The sequence below is a fragment of the Mytilus edulis genome, chromosome 6 (assembly GCF_963676685.1).
Source record: "Mytilus edulis chromosome 6, xbMytEdul2.2, whole genome shotgun sequence".
NCBI lineage: Eukaryota > Metazoa > Mollusca > Bivalvia > Mytilida > Mytilidae > Mytilus > Mytilus edulis.
In genome coordinates, this window is record NC_092349.1 from 23,287,314 (window position 1) to 23,303,435 (window position 16,122).

At 32.3% G+C, this 16,122-nt stretch overlaps 1 protein-coding gene across 1 annotated transcript; it reads right to left on the minus strand.

Annotated features, from left to right (window-relative positions):
• Positions 1 to 1,464: 1,464 nt before the first annotated feature.
• On the minus strand, positions 1,465 to 14,450 carry LOC139527371 (beta-1,3-galactosyl-O-glycosyl-glycoprotein beta-1,6-N-acetylglucosaminyltransferase-like). Its single transcript, XM_071322782.1, has 4 exons — positions 14,240 to 14,450; positions 7,051 to 8,012; positions 5,506 to 5,735; positions 1,465 to 2,569 (listed from the first exon to the last, which is right to left on the minus strand). Exons 1-4 carry the CDS (start codon positions 14,261 to 14,263, stop codon positions 2,256 to 2,258), a joined length of 1,530 nt encoding a protein of 509 aa, XP_071178883.1. The 5' UTR covers positions 14,264 to 14,450; the 3' UTR covers positions 1,465 to 2,255.
• Positions 14,451 to 16,122: the final 1,672 nt, after the last annotated feature.

Below are 16,122 nucleotides of genomic sequence, written 5' to 3' on the forward strand. Positions count from 1 at the left end.
AACAAACCCACAAGCACAGAATCAGGACCCACCAGCACCCGTCAGGACCGAATCACCAGCACAGAACGTTCTCTCTCAGGACAACCTTACCCACCGTGATCCCAATGTAAGAGGGTACGGGTGAGGATTCAAATGGGCAAAAAATATAAAGAATAGAGAAAACTGGACGAAAAAGAAAGAGAACAATAATTTGCTTATATGTAAAGTATAGAGAGTAATGGGTAAAAAATATAAAGAATAAAGTAAAATGGCATAAACAATAAAAACAATACAGAAAGTAAGGACTCCCACATCCAGATACCTAGTATGTAATGATCGTTGTTGTACTTTCAACTTTTAAAATACAACATACGGTTTGTTTTTGCAGCAGTAAGTTTTGTCTGTTTTCCATAATATTTGTGATATTACATAACATTGAATATTGAATGTATGATCTGCTTACTTTTCACAATCTGTATTTTCTTTTATTGAAACAATTACGTATGCACACTATTTCAAGAATACTTATTGATTAAGTGTTGTCTCCTTGGCTCCAGTGGTACAACATTTAAACACTAAGTGTCAGATATATTCTACAGTGGAATCGTAATCCAAAACGTCTTATTTTTACCAATAAAACCTCAGTTTCAGGTTGCATCAACATTTTTCGCCCTTTATTTCGGTAGACCAGCTTTTGAAAACTAAATCATTTTAAATATTGATAATATCTACCTTCACTGGCCGTCAACAATAAGAAAAACCTATACCGTAGAGTCGGCTATGAAGGTAACGAAATGAAAACAATAAATCAATTCAGTTGAGAAACGAACGGCCTATTTAAATACCAAAGCGATTTTCGAAAAAAAATATATAACGGACATGAGACAAAGACAACGAATGAACTACAGGCTACTGAACAAGAAATACATGTACTGGTTCAGTGTTTATTATTTAGTATAGAACACTCAGTTTCATGGAATTTTAGGTGTTATGACAATTTATCATATTACCAATTGACTGGGATACCACGGACATGTTAACATCTATTCCAATATAGATCTTTACATCTTGTAGCACACATGTTATAAAGTAAACTCAATATAGATACATGTACCTAGCCTAACATTTTACACGTCAATCGCGCATTTCTACAGAAGACTCACGAGTTACGCTCGAATAAAAAAGGGTGAATTTAAAGGTAAATAAAATACGAAGTTAATGATTAATAAATAGATTTGCACTATGTGAAAGCAATACTAACCCTGTAAAATGAGATTGAGGATGACAATACCAGCAGTAATCAGAGAACAAGAGAACACCAACTTAAAGATGATTGTACCTAGTATATCATTACAGATTCCCGGATTGAAGTATCGGTTTTGTTTGTTTTTGTCGTAATCTAATGATCTAATGTCAGTCTTTTTAGAGTCGTCAAATCAATTTGTATAAAATTAAGACATATGTCAATACGACTGTTTTTATGACTTATGTTTTGAAATATTTAATATATATATATTGATATTCTATATGCATTATTTGAACCATTACAGTGCATAATTGTTCACAAAAAAAATGACACTACAGTCCTGAAAGCATTTGTCATAAAAATATCATTCAAGGATTTATACTTTAAAACGTTTATTTTTTTACTTTTCAGAACTTCTTTGTACCTGCTAAATTATTCCAAATTCAGACAATGACCAAATCTTATAAATTCGTTGATCTACACATATCTTCGGTAAAGTTGGGAGAATCAATAATACTGTTATTTCGGTAGTTGAAGGAGTAACGTTACTTCTTTAAACAACAGCTTCTTAGTAGCGTACTCGATCCCGGTTGAGCATGTGTTCGATCAAAAGCCCAGTGAAAACAAAGCCTTGAAAATTGGCATTTGCTGTTTCTCTACATGCGGCATTCAGTAAAAAGAGCTATAAACTGGTTGTATTAAATTCGGAATAGTGTGTCTATAAATGGTTACCCGTCTTTCTGCATGTGGACTGTTACCATGTGAGCTAGCTCGTTAAAATCTTGATCAACATGTCGTCCTAGTACAAAGTTTCTATTCATATATTTGCCCGTCCCGAAAAGTAGTCTTCATCGTCATCCTCTGTAGAAGTGGTAACCGATATTACAACGGTTGATAGATAGATTTTTGCTATCATTTCTCAGTATTATGAGGCAATCAATATAAAATTTGACACGCGCAAAATGAACACATCTCCCATAAAATTCCCATTTATTGACAAAAAATACTAGTTTGAAAATTGAAACTACAATTATTTAGCGTGCCGTAACGCATTTCGAACAAAATATAAATTAGAATATTCTTTAGTATCAAATTGAGTATTTTCATTATAACCATCAACAGTTCTGTTATAAATGAGTTCTTCCAAACAGTCCATTGTGTAGTGATCATTATCCCAGATTATTTTGTTTACAAACATTTCTGGCCGTCGTTCTAAAACTTGTAGGTCTTTAACACTAGCAATACAAATTCCATGGTGTTCCTGTCCAGTACAGCCAGTGGTATGCCACTTCTTATACCGCGCCACATCACCATTTTTGAAATTGTTTTTCTTCTTTAAATCTCCTAAAATAATTGAATGAAACAAACGCGGTAAAACATGACAGTATTACAGAAAAACATGACAGTATTACAGTAAAACATGACAGTATTACAGTAAAACATAACAGTATTACAGTAAAACATGACAGTATTACAGTAACACATGACAGTATTACAGTAACACATGACAGTATTACAGTAACACATGACAGTATTACAGTAAAACATGAGAGTATTACAGTAAAACATGAGAGTATTACAGTATAACCTGACAGTATTACAGTAAAACATGACAGTATTACAGTAGAACATGAGAGTATTACAGTAACATTAGAACCTGACAGTATAACAGTAAAACATGACAGCATTACAAAAAGTATTTCAACTTAATTCTAACAAGCTTCATGTGAGAGGTGAATGTCTGTCAGAAATATACCAAAAGGGACATTCAAAAGTCATGGCCAAAATTAAAACAGAAACAAACAAGAGGCTCTCAAGAGCCTGAATCGCTCACCTGAATTTTTTTGGTTTAATCTCTCATCAATGATTATTTTGGCTTTTCAATTTATTTAAATGTTCTTTGAATCGTCCTATTTTCTTCAAAAGCAAAAAAAAATCATTTTCTCCTATGTTCTATTTTAGCCATAGGAGCTATGTTTCTTGACATACAAGGAAATGAAATATAAAATTTGTACTAGATACTCTGAAACTCTGAAACTCATTTAGCTTAAGTTTGGCTGAAATTGATACAGCAGTTTCATAAGAGAAGATTTTTTAAAGTAAGTCAACATGATGAACAAATTGTGAAAAAAGTCTTTAAAGGGCAATAACTCCTAAAGAGGTCAATTGACAATTTTGGTCAAATTGACTTATTTGTAGATCTTACTTTGCTGATCATATTTGCTGTTTACAGTTTATCTTTATCTATAATAATATTCAAGATAATGACCAAAAACTGCAAAATTTCCTTAAAATTACCAATTAAGTGGCAGCAACCCAACAATTGGATGTTTGATTCATCTGAAAATGTCAGGGCTGATAGATATTGACCTAATGAACATTTTTACTCCATGTCAGATTTGCTCTTAATGCTTTCGTTTTTGAGATATAAGCCAAAAACTGCATTTGACCCCTATGTTCTATTTTAAGTAACGGCGGCCATGTTTTTTGACGGATCAAAAATCAAAGCACACACTTTGTGCAGGATAATCTAAGAAACAATCATGCTAAGTTTTAACCAAATCCATTCAGTAGTTTCAGAGGAGAAGATTTTTTAAAGTTAGCAAATATGATGAACAAATTGTGAAAAATTGTCATTAAAGGACAATAACCCCTTAAGGGGTCAATTGACAATTTTGGTCATATTAACTTATTTGTAGATCTTACTTTGCTGATCTTTTTTGCTGTTTACAGTTTATCTTTATCTATAATAATATTCAAGATAATGACCAAAAACTGCAAAATTTCCTTAAAATTACCAATTAAGTGGCAGCAACCCAACAATGGTTTGTTTGATTCATCTGAAAATTTCAGGGCTGATGGATCTTGACCTAATGAACATTTTTATTTCTTGTCAGATTTGCTCTAAATGCTTTCGTTTTTGAGATATAAGCCAAAAACTGCATTTGACCCCTATGTTCTATTTTAAGTAACGGCGGCCATGTTTTTTGACGGATCAAAAATCGAAGCGCACATTTTGTGCAGGATATACTAAGGAACAATCATGTTAAGTTTCATTCAAATCCATTCAGTAGTTTCAGAGGAGAAGATGTTTGAAAAATTGTTAACGACGACAGACGACGACGACGTCGACGACGACGACGACGACGACGGACGCCAAGTGATGAGAAAAGCTCACATGGCCTTTTAGGCCAGGTGAGCTAAAAAGCACAAAAGACAAACTATTCACACAACACAACATAGAGTTCAGAATGAGCAACATGAACTCCTCCATCCAATCTAATTAAAATGGAACACTGATTTCAAAATCTGCATAAGAGATCTTATCATTGTTCTATATTTTAATTAGATTAGAACCCTACATAAACTGAGGGTGACCTGAGGTGTTTGGAAATAATAATTAGATCTTACTCCACAAGTGACACTCGTCGTGTATGTATACAAGAAATTACAAACCCGGTGATGATTTAATTCGGTAGGTCACACTCGAGTGTACCAGTACATTTGTAGTATTTTGTAAAAAAAAATCCAGTCAGGTATACCCCATGTGCTTCCGACATCTGTCGTTGTCGATTAACTTTTTGTTTCGTTGGATTGCTGTATATATTGTATCTCCTCACAATTAATCTAACTTGAATATTAATGCTTTTCAACTTCGTTCTTTATTTGACCTTTTTAATTTTTTTTATTCTAGCGTCACTGATGCGTCTAAATCTTTTATATAAGAAACGGGCGTCCGTAGCAAATACCATCCTGGTATCTATGATGAGTTTATTTAATTCATTAATATTTATATTTAATACAATATTTCTTGATCAGTAAACGGATGCTCTACTTATAGTGATTTTAACTACCAAAATTGGGCTTTCAGCAAGCTTTCAGTAACTGCCAGTACTCTTAAATCGGTTCTTTTGTTTTCGTCGTTATATTAAATTAATTGCTTTTCTTTTACTTTATGCATATTCTGTTGTCCTTATACATATACCTTTACCTGTACCAAGTCAGAAATATAACAGTTGTTATTCATTCGTTTGGTGTGTTTGAGCTTTTGATTTTGCCTTTTGCTTAGGGACTTTCCGTTTTAAATTTTTCTCGAAGTTCAGGATTTTTTGTGAGTTTACTATTTTATAAAAACGATCTGAAGATATAAATAAGAGTTTATGAGAAATCTAATACGTTAAAGCTTTTTGCGTTTGAAAAAGTTATTAAGTTTCCCCAAAAGTTTAAATACATGTATAAATTGAAATTAATGTTCAGCCATTTAAAACCTTTATACATACCTGTGAATGATCCCGGAATCCGTAGATGCGGGTTGTGATTTAACGTTGTAAAAAATATTTCGTCCGGAATGTCTGTGCGTTTAAGCCAGTTCATCAGTCTCAATGAAGTTTCGTTTCTTATAACGAACTGTGCAAAGTTTCTGTTTACTGCGACATGTACAGAACCTTTGTACGGTGTTATTTTGTCCGGAACTGGTCCTGCCTTCTCCCATCTTTGTTCCCAATTTAATCTAAAATAGTCACGAATGAAAATCAATTAAATCTTCGAATAAAAACGGCGTATGTTTTATAATCTATATTCACATATATGTTTACTATATATATTGAAAGTGGCGTTAAAAATCAACAAATTATTGTACAAGAAAACTTTAAGCATAAAAAAACTGAAATTAAATTCAAATATTTACAAAATGTTATTGTCTAAAATAGATGAAATTTTCGTGTATTTTTCGTCAACGTATTAACTAGCTGTTCCCCTTCATATTTAGTTAATATTTTTAGGGATTTCTGTATTATATAACAAAGAAGATGTGGTGTGATTGCTAATGAGACAACTGTCCACAAGAGACCAAAATGACACAGACATTAAATACTATAGGTCACCGTACAGCTTTCAACAATGAGCAAAGCCCATACCGCGTAGTTATGATATTGTAATTATTATATTTATTTATGTTGGCCTAATTTGTGTTGTATGGCCTAGCTGATAGTTGTTTACAAAATAATCTTATAACTGTGCAGTTTAGAAATCACTGGAACAATCACAGAATGATTCGAACTTTCCATTTGACTTACATAATGATTCCAGAATGATTCTAATAAAAAAATGCGTTATTTAAACTTCTACATTTTACTAGAAACTTCCGTTGTAACTTTCTAGGACGTTCCATCTCTAGAGTGTTCTAGAAATTTCCGTGACAACTATATATATATACAGACACTAAAGTTAAACTCTCAGACATAGACATTGATAGACATTTGTATTCAAAGCATTTGGATTGACACTTTTACTCTACAAACAACATCATACTGGATTGTGACCTTAGTAGTTAACGTAATATTCAGATTGGATTCCGAGAAGATTTCCGGATACAGATAAAGATAAAAGATTGGACTCATATTTTGACAGTTAAGTTGACAATAATATTTATGTAATACTTCTTGTAAACTATTGTATAATAAATCTTGTTAAATTTTATTATTGATTTGTGTCTTTTGTTGGCTACAATTTAAAGGCGATTTCTGGCCGTTACATAACACATAAACAAACGACAACCTCGGAATTACAGGCTCCTGACTTGGGAGTGTTGACTTGTAGAAGAAGGGTTTTCGATGAACTAGAACTATAATTATATATAGACACTTGTCTTATGTCAAAGACCGTCATGTGACCTCTAAATGTCTTGTAGGGTAGCTGTCTCATTGTCTCGATCTAGTTTAATTGACAGCGACTACCTACATAGTATTTGGAATCAGTACTAGCTGTATATAGACTTTTTATATTATCTAACAAGTACCAAAACAAATAAACTATTTAATACATACTTTGTTTCAATGTGAACATCATTAGCACCATTAAAAGATTTCAAGATCTTGACGATTTCCCGGTTAGTCTTCAATGGAAACTCTTGTCCGGTCAAATTTATAAAGTATTTCCACTTGTACATCAACAAATTAGTCATGCAAGTTAAATCAGCTGCAAGAACAGAAAATGTTCCCCATGCCACGTTATAAGCTTTGGAAGAGAAAAACACATTATCGAAACAGCTGATTATATACCGAACGGCATCATAGTCGTCCTCGGACATCTTCATATCGGCATGTATGCAGTAAAAATTCTGAGGTCTATAAATAGATCGCAGCAGACGTTCAAATTGATAGACAGACTTGTAAACAAGGATACTGTATGCCAAAGGGAATTCCTTTTCTTCCTTGGACAAAGAATCAGTGATATATTCTCGGCCATTTATAAAAGCATCGCAATTTTCCGTTTTTCTGATGTAATAGGACGGACTTAATACTGTTAGGTAGTCATTTCCTAGGTCGGCAGATTTCGTAATTTCACTTGTACTTCCACGGATGATTTTCGCACAGTTAACCGATTTGACGAATCTTTTCTTTGACAAAATATAATTTTCTGGCTCGTCCCCGCTTTCTTTTTTGGCATATATTCTCTCCCATGGAGCAGCTTGGTAATATTTTGCTTGATATTTTTCCGTTATGTTCTGTTTTTCTTTGAATTTCAATTTAGCATCTGCATATTTATTTTTTTCTGTCACTTTATTTGAACTGATTTCTGAAATTTCATAACTTATTTTTGTTTGATTACTTAAATACTGTTTTTGTCGTTCATATATTTCGATAGTTCTTTCTGGGTCCTTTGAATTGTATATTTGAATGCGTGTCACAAGTGTTTCCCATCTAACTACGAAAGTCGTCAAAATAAAGCACAGTAAAACAAAACTCGCATATTTAGTAGATATCGTGTGCCTTAATAATAATTCTGCCTGTAAAAATAAAAAAAATATTTGAATCAATTAATCATATAGTCAATGAATAACAAACAAAAACTGATGATGCACTTGAAACAAAGTGCATAAAAAAGTCACATTTATATACGTTTTTTCCATTTAGATTCTACCACTGCATGGAGTTTGACTGACGCTTATTCTCTCGAGACAGTTTGATTTTTTTTAATAAAAACGCGAGGCTTGGCAAATGTTTACGGAATCAAAATGTTACTATCTATGGTGGAGAATTACTGTACCGCACGAAAGTCAAATGTTTTTGTTTCTCTTATGGTTTAATATATGTTTGACGACGTGGAGCAAGAATCTTCAAATTTCAATAATATGCAAAACAATGCGTATGTTAATTGTTTATAAATTTATCATATATATTGTACAAGAAATATACAAATATTTGTTCATAAAACAATCCTTATTGAGTATACAGTCGGAAACCAGGTTGAAATAGAACAAAAGAATCGAAGCTCTTTGTTAGAGAAGGAGATAAATGTTTACTGTATTGTTTACTATAGTGACAAAATTTTTAAAAGTTAATAGAAACAAACAAAATTACAATTTTCTTCTCAATTACGAGGTGTTTTATTTTAAAAACATCATTTGCATAAGTTTTCAATTTATCTAGTACATAGTTAAGCAGAACAATTAGATATCAAGTCGACGACATGGGTATCTTTCAAGTTGGATGACGAAAATGCATAACCTCCGATTTTTATGAAAAAATTACCACGGACTGAAAACATATCAATCTATTAGTTCGGTAATTTTCGTGTCTGCCCTTCCATTATGTGACTGAAGAAAAAATTCCAAAAAATGGGTAACAATTGTATCGAAAAGAGAAAATCGAGTGCACCTTTTTATGTTAGGGCGTGTTTGAGTTGAGTATTTTGTCTTGATATCGTACAAAGTAAGAATATTTCATACATTGTCTCGCTTCAGATTCTATCATTTTTATATATTAAAGCTACAGGTTGACTTTATAACACACAAAAATCACAGTACTACAAGATGAAATATATGGGTCAAGTGAAATACCTATCTAATGAGTCACAAAAACAGAGAAGGTGTGTTCGAATAGCTATTTTTTTTACTGAAAGTACTTGACGACAGTCTTTCAAGTTGGATGATGAAAATGCATATCTTCGAAAAATTCAAATTTTTTGTGTGTGATTACTAGGGTTTAAAGTCTTCATACACTAAAAAAATCTAGTCTGCCCTTCCACGAAATATCTAATTAGAATTTTTTTAAATGTTTATGAATTTTCGAAAATTCCACCTGACAACCGATCAGACAAAGTTTTAAGTTGGATCAATGCAGACAAGATTATTAACTGATGCTCATTAGCTAGTTGATACATTTGTCTTTTATAATACAACTGACATATAAGGATCGTAATGGTGCAATGTAGATAAATTTATCGGTTTCCAAGAGCAATATTGGTAGCGCGTCATCCCTACAATGGCTTCCATTTATACGATTGTGAAAATGAACTGGCGTAATGGGGAGATAATTTTGACGAAGTAGACTCCTGACTGTATAATGAAATCAGAGGTCTATATTTTAATTAGATTGTCCATAGAAGTAAATTAATTTTCTTCTAAGTACGGGAATAAAATCTGAGCTCAGTGCGTCAAACATCGGAAAGATAATTGATATAGAATAAGTCTTAGACCTTGCGGTATAATGTCAAAAAGTAAGTGGTTGAATTTAATCCATTAAAAATCAAATCAAACAATTTCATCGTTTCATCTGTTCTTAATCCATTTAAATTCACTACCGTATTATTTATAATAACTATTAATCTTATCTTTATGTGTGAAATCAATTTGAAACTTATCTGTTATTTTCCTTTTAATTCAAGCTATCAATTATGACTTGGTAAATCTTGTAAAATTTTAAACTTTAAAAAGAAAAACGCATCAAATGAAACAGAAATTACAGAAAGACTAAAATATCAACCAGCGCATATCCAACATTCAATGGAACTAGTAAAATATTAAATATGCCGAACTCCGAGGAAAATTCAAAACGAAAATTCCTTAATCAAAGGGCAAAATCAAAAGCTCAAAAACATCAAACAAATGGATAACTTTGAGTAGGTGTACACACGCCTTTAACAGTCATATATAGACAATAACTGTTTAGTGTCTTTAAATATCTGCTGTATGTGTACGAGGCAAGGAAACAAGGTGTATGCGAGCTTTTAGCGAGCTACTACACTTGTTTCGAGCCGAGTACAAATACAACTGATATTTAAAGACACTAAACAGTTATTGTCTTTATCCTGCAATTAATTCTGTATATTATTTGTGTTTTGAAAGACACAAAAACACATGTTTTGCATTTATTTTCGATTTGAAATCCCTTGAGGCCCGTCACGTAGTAATACGATACAGTAATCACACATTCAGCTGAAGACGGGTTCGCCAAAAAAGAATCTCAAATGGTCAACAATATTACATCGCTCAAGGTGAATAATTTATCTATTTTAACATAACAACTTATTGCAACAGTAAAAGCAAATAACAAAACATTGTCCAATTTGAAACAGGAGTGTACGAGTTGTCCTACATGTACGCTTCAGACTCGACATTCACTAAACATGCATGCTGAAATTGACCTTTTTGTTGTTTTTGTTACACAATCATACACATTCAAGTTTTGAAATTGATAGTTGTCATCGTAGAAAAGACTGCTGTTCATGTGTGTATGTTATCAGACAATTGGTGTGATTCTTATTGCTCTAAAGAAATGTTTGAAAACAAAAAGAACGAACAAGCATTAGCCTTTCAAAAAGGGCTAGTCGACTCTTAGCTGAGGAAAATGGAAAGTGCTCTCGCTTTGTAGATTAATTTATATACTAAAATAGCCACGTGCATCAATCAACTACCACACACGTGAGGTCACACGTTATGAAGTAGTATCGTTTAACGTTGTTGTTTACGAAACTCCAGAAGATTCGACTATTTATAGATAAAAGTTACCTGTGTACCAATATCATGAATATGCATGATTAATGACCATGCAAAATATAATTGCTAAAATAGAGAGGACAAATCCGATACTCTACGGGATTGAAGAACATTTACTAGGTTTGGATTGTCCTAACCAATCAATAAACTTTGATTATCCACGTCTCGTAATATCTTCCAATCAGGTAGCAAGAAAAATTCACGCACTGACTGTCCATCGTTCAATTCTTTTAAATATCTATCGACACCTAGGAGTCGATAATAAAAGAAATCGTTAATTCGCAATTAATACGTCATTGGAATGCGACTACTGCAATACACATTCTGAGGTCACGCAGGTTCATACAATACTCAGTCCGGCAGTGGGCGGAGCTTTAAAGCAATATCTGTATAGTATACAGATACAGCATAGCGATATATGTAGGGCTGTATCTCATCTGTATAGTAGAACACCCAATTGGTCCGAGACCACAATTGTAGTCCCTTGATTTTCTTGTTCACGAATATAGTCCCTAGTGTTGACAGTGGGTTACTTGTCATTAATTTTTTATAACCCTTCCAAATTTATTTCTCCATGTTTAATGCCTCAAATTGCAAGTAGGGGGGTGACATTACACTGTAAAAAAAATTTGGGTTCAGAATGTGAAGGAAAGTATTGATTTGGTCCAGCTGAAAAAGGTTGAAAATTAGTACTTCGGAAGCTGTCAAAAGATTTCAAGACGCCCTAAACATATTAACATCGTCCATATTTTGAGTTAGAGCCGATGAAGTTTTCTTTAATGTTGATATAAGTTGTCCCAAAAGTAGTACAACACACTGTAAAAGTTTCTTTGAGAAAGCGCAGGTGAGATTTTTTTTATTTTCATTTATGTTCTAAAAGAAATGCACTACGAAATAATTGTGGTCTCGGACCAATTGCAGGATAATATTAATTAACTACACTGTTATTGTACTTAATATGATGAAAACTGCCCATGTAATATAAGGTGTCAACTCGGCCAATACAGAATAAGGCAGCAACCATTTGATTTTCTGGGGGGGCTATGGTTTTTTTTGTGTGTACAAACTTTTTTTTTCGCCTGTGGCGAAAACAATTAATTTTTTTCGCGACAAGTCGAAAACAATTTTTTTCTTTCAATTTTAACATTACATATAGTGGCAGCTGGGGGTGAAACAAACAATTTTTTTTTTCTCAGAATCAAAAACAAATTATTTTTTTCTCCAAAAACTGGAAACAAACTTTTTTTTCCAAAAAAAACCATAGCCCCCCCAGAAAATCAAATGGTTGCTGCCTAACTCGGCCAATATATTTTCTGTATTGGCAGAGTTCTGATCCGGCCAATACAGGATTTCGGAACGTCTCTAGTTTTTAGATCGAAAGTCACGATAAACACAAACTGAAAGTTAACAGTTGTTTGTAAGACACAGTTTTTATTTACCCACCATAAACATGCTGAAACGTTCAGTATGGCATATATTTCAGGCTAAAGATGGCTCCATTCATTTAAAAAGCATTTTGAAAGCAGACGATGGAATTATTTCAGGTTTTTGAAACGAGTAGATTATCACAAAGTTCATTTCTTGACGACCTCATATTTCACGATGGTACACATCGATTTACTGTTCACTTTCACTTTTCATGTTTTGTAAACTGTCATTTTTTTTAAAACCAGAACCAGGCATATGCATTTTGTAATTGTGCAAATCTTCGTTCTTTGGTTATTTTGCTTATGGATACTTGTATCATTTTCAACTCCTACATTATTTTTAAATATATTTAAATATATTTACATAACACATGCAATGGCAGACCCTTTCACATTACTATTTATGTGTTGCGTCTAGATTTAAGTTGTAACACATAAAAGTGACTGAAAAATCATCAGAAGATACCTGGAAACGGCATCAGATCATTATATATCATTATAGATTTGGATAGTTCCACTTCAAGGTAAAAATATTTATCTCTTGTGAAATGAAATAAAAATAATATTGTAACACTGTATAGTTAATTAATAAAGATATTATTACGTGTATTTCTGTAATGGCCTTAAGCTTGTTATTGGTCCGCTTTGTATTAAGTTTATATAAAGAATTGATCTGGTTTCCGATATCGTATCTTTCCTTGGCTTCTTTGTATTTTGACAGAGAACTTGTGAGAACAAGTATCGTTGTCACATGTAAAGATCAAGAGTCGAAACAATAAAAAAAAACAAAAGCAAATTGGGAAAATGCAACTACAACTGTCTGAAAACATCTCCAAGTCAGGAGCCTGTAATTTAGTGGTTGTCGTTTGTTGCTGTGTTAAATATTTGTTTTCGATGAATTTTTCGTACATAAATTAGGTCGTTAGTTTTCTACTTTGAATTGTTTTACATTTGTCATTTCTGAGACTTTTATATCTGACTATGAGGTATGGGCTTTGTTCATTGCTGAAGGTCGTATGGTGACCTATATTTGTTAATTTCTGTGTCAATTGGTCTCTTGTGAAGAAATGTTTCATTGGCAATCATACCACATCTTCTTTTTTATATTAAATAATGACGTTCAGCAGAGACAATTGTGCGGTTATTTAGTCGCATAAATCCCCAATTAAGACAGATATATTTTTATTGTTCCGGAGATCTGTCTGCTTGTTATTAACTTTATATACGATTGCAAGTATTTCAAGCGTATACATGTATATGTGACTCAGGGGCCGACCCAGCCATTTTGAAAAAAAGGGTCGGGGTTCCAACCACATGTTCCATTTAAATGCATTGATCGTTAAAAAAAAGGGGGGGATCCAACCCCCGGAACCTTCCCCTGGACCTGCCAGTGCCAGACTGTTCTACAACGTAAGTATTGTCAAACGAAGGACGTGTCATCTCTTTAGTACAGATGCTTCGGTAATCTACGTGACGGCTCTATTCGGTAAACATCGGAAATATATCCTAACAGTATATTTTCATTGTCAACATACAAACACAATCCTTATTACATAATGTTGAAAGCTTATATTTAATGATTATTATTATTTATGATGGTTCGGTACATTCATTATATATATACTTAGTAAGGAAAAGCTTAAATTAAACGTAGAATTTCATTGAACATGTAGTACTGTAGTAGATAGTTTGAAATAACCGTGACTGTATATACAAAATACTTCAGGAATATTAACACACTTTTAAATACATGTGTAGAACGGAAGTATAATATACAATAAGAAAGCGTAACATAAATTTAGTACTCACCAAAGCGAACTTTCGTGATCTCATAGTGATATTTTGTATTATAATGGATGATCATTTCCCATCACTTTTGAACAACTGGACACGTATTAAGAACTTTTTGTAATGATGTGTTCTTTTGTAAACAATTTACGATATAAACTTTTTAAACCGTCATGATTTTCCTATAAATAGTTACACAATTTTTATGGACATTTAAAATCCCATTGTGCCTTAGGCATGTTAGGGCCATTCAATTCATTCGTGACATTTAAACAGTTATATCAATTTAACATCCATTTTTTGAACTAAAATGATATCAAATAAACAAATTTAACGATATTCACGTAAACCTGTTGTTAATATAGAAATAGAGTTCCATATACTAATCTCAGAGGCGGATTTAAACGTGAGTGTTTGTGGGTGGCGGGGGAGGTGACCCATGTACCCCTTTTTGAGCTGCATTTGTGATTAATAATCCAGACTTTTAACTAGATTCACTTCAAACTTTGTCTTATTTGTGGACACTAGCTGTGCCCCCATATTCCTTCCAAAACCCCTGGATTCGCATCTGAATGTTCACGGAATAGTAAGATGGAAGTGAACATTGGACGTGAAGATAAATAATAAAAAAAAATTAATCATACATTTGTATCTGTAGAAACAGATGAAACACTTAATAATTAACACAAAATATTTAAAGATATTATTACATGTATTAAGTTCAAGTTAAGACTACGATAGATACGTCAAAGCAAGTGCATATTCAGAATATTGAAAACAGAGATTTGGGTTTAATTAAGGAGGCTCGAGGGTATAAAAATTTCAGAAAATAATAAACATTTGTTTTTCATTACAAATTTTATTTATTACCTTTAGTAGTTGTTACTATATAATATGGTACAAAAATAGTTCAAAAAAATCAATTCGGTGACCTATATTTTTTATTATTATTTTCAATTAATCTGTACTTAAACTAAACTATTGTAAAATTTGAGCGATTTCTGTAATTAAGTTCTTTTTTTATTTTGATATTACCTCTATATATATGGTTCTCCTATTAGTTCAACAGAAAAAAGGTACCTTTACAAAAATGTATGCTTCTTTCGAAGGCAGATTGTGAGCGTAAATGAACGGTGACCCCCATTTTTTATTTTTATTTTTCCATTAAGTATATTAAGATAAAGTTCATTTATAGAAAAATAGAACGATATCCTATATAAATGAAAAAATCGATTTAGACCCGCTAGCCCCCTTAAAGTGGGGTGGGGGTGCTTCTCTAAATTTTTAGGCTATTTTTCTCTTTCCAATTTTCTCTGTTTTGTGTTTTGTCCAGTATTTTCTATTCTATAAACTCTCATCCAGGCCTTTCTAAATGTTATTCACTATTTTATATTCTATAAGTACCCACCAAGACCCTTGCATGTTTTGGCAACACTTTTTTGGTCTAATTGATCAAATAGAAATATTCATGATATATATTACATATTATAATCTCGTCTATCCTTTTGTATGTCCAGTCAAGTATATTAATAATTTACAAATTGGTCAAAATACAACTTTAGAAATACAATAAGGTTTAACGAATCTCTTAAATAGACATTTTAAACAAACGATGTTTTTAACACACAGATATACACAAGATTGGTGTAAACACTCGATATATACTCAAAATAAAAACATTTAGTTTTAGTTTTATTTTAATTTTATAATTATTATACATCACGTAGTTCAAGAAAATCTAGGTATAAGTTCAAAGTTTATGTATTCTTTAAAAGCTTTATACTCTAATGTAGAATGTAGTGTACGTATTAATGGTAATATGACTGACTGGTTTAATGTTGATTCTGGATTGAAACAAGGTTGTGTTTTATCATCTATAATGTTTAATATATATATAAATAATT

Coding starts and splice junctions, on each gene's coding strand:
- LOC139527371 (XM_071322782.1), bottom strand. CDS start 14,263: ATGAGATCACGAAAGTTCGCTTTG. Junction 8,013..14,239: donor GATCACGAAAGTTCGCTTTG/GTGAGTACTAAA, acceptor TTATTTTTACAG/GCAGAATTATTATTAAGGCA. Junction 2,570..5,505: donor GATTCCGGGATCATTCACAG/GTATGTATAAAG, acceptor CAATTATTTTAG/GAGATTTAAAGAAGAAAAAC.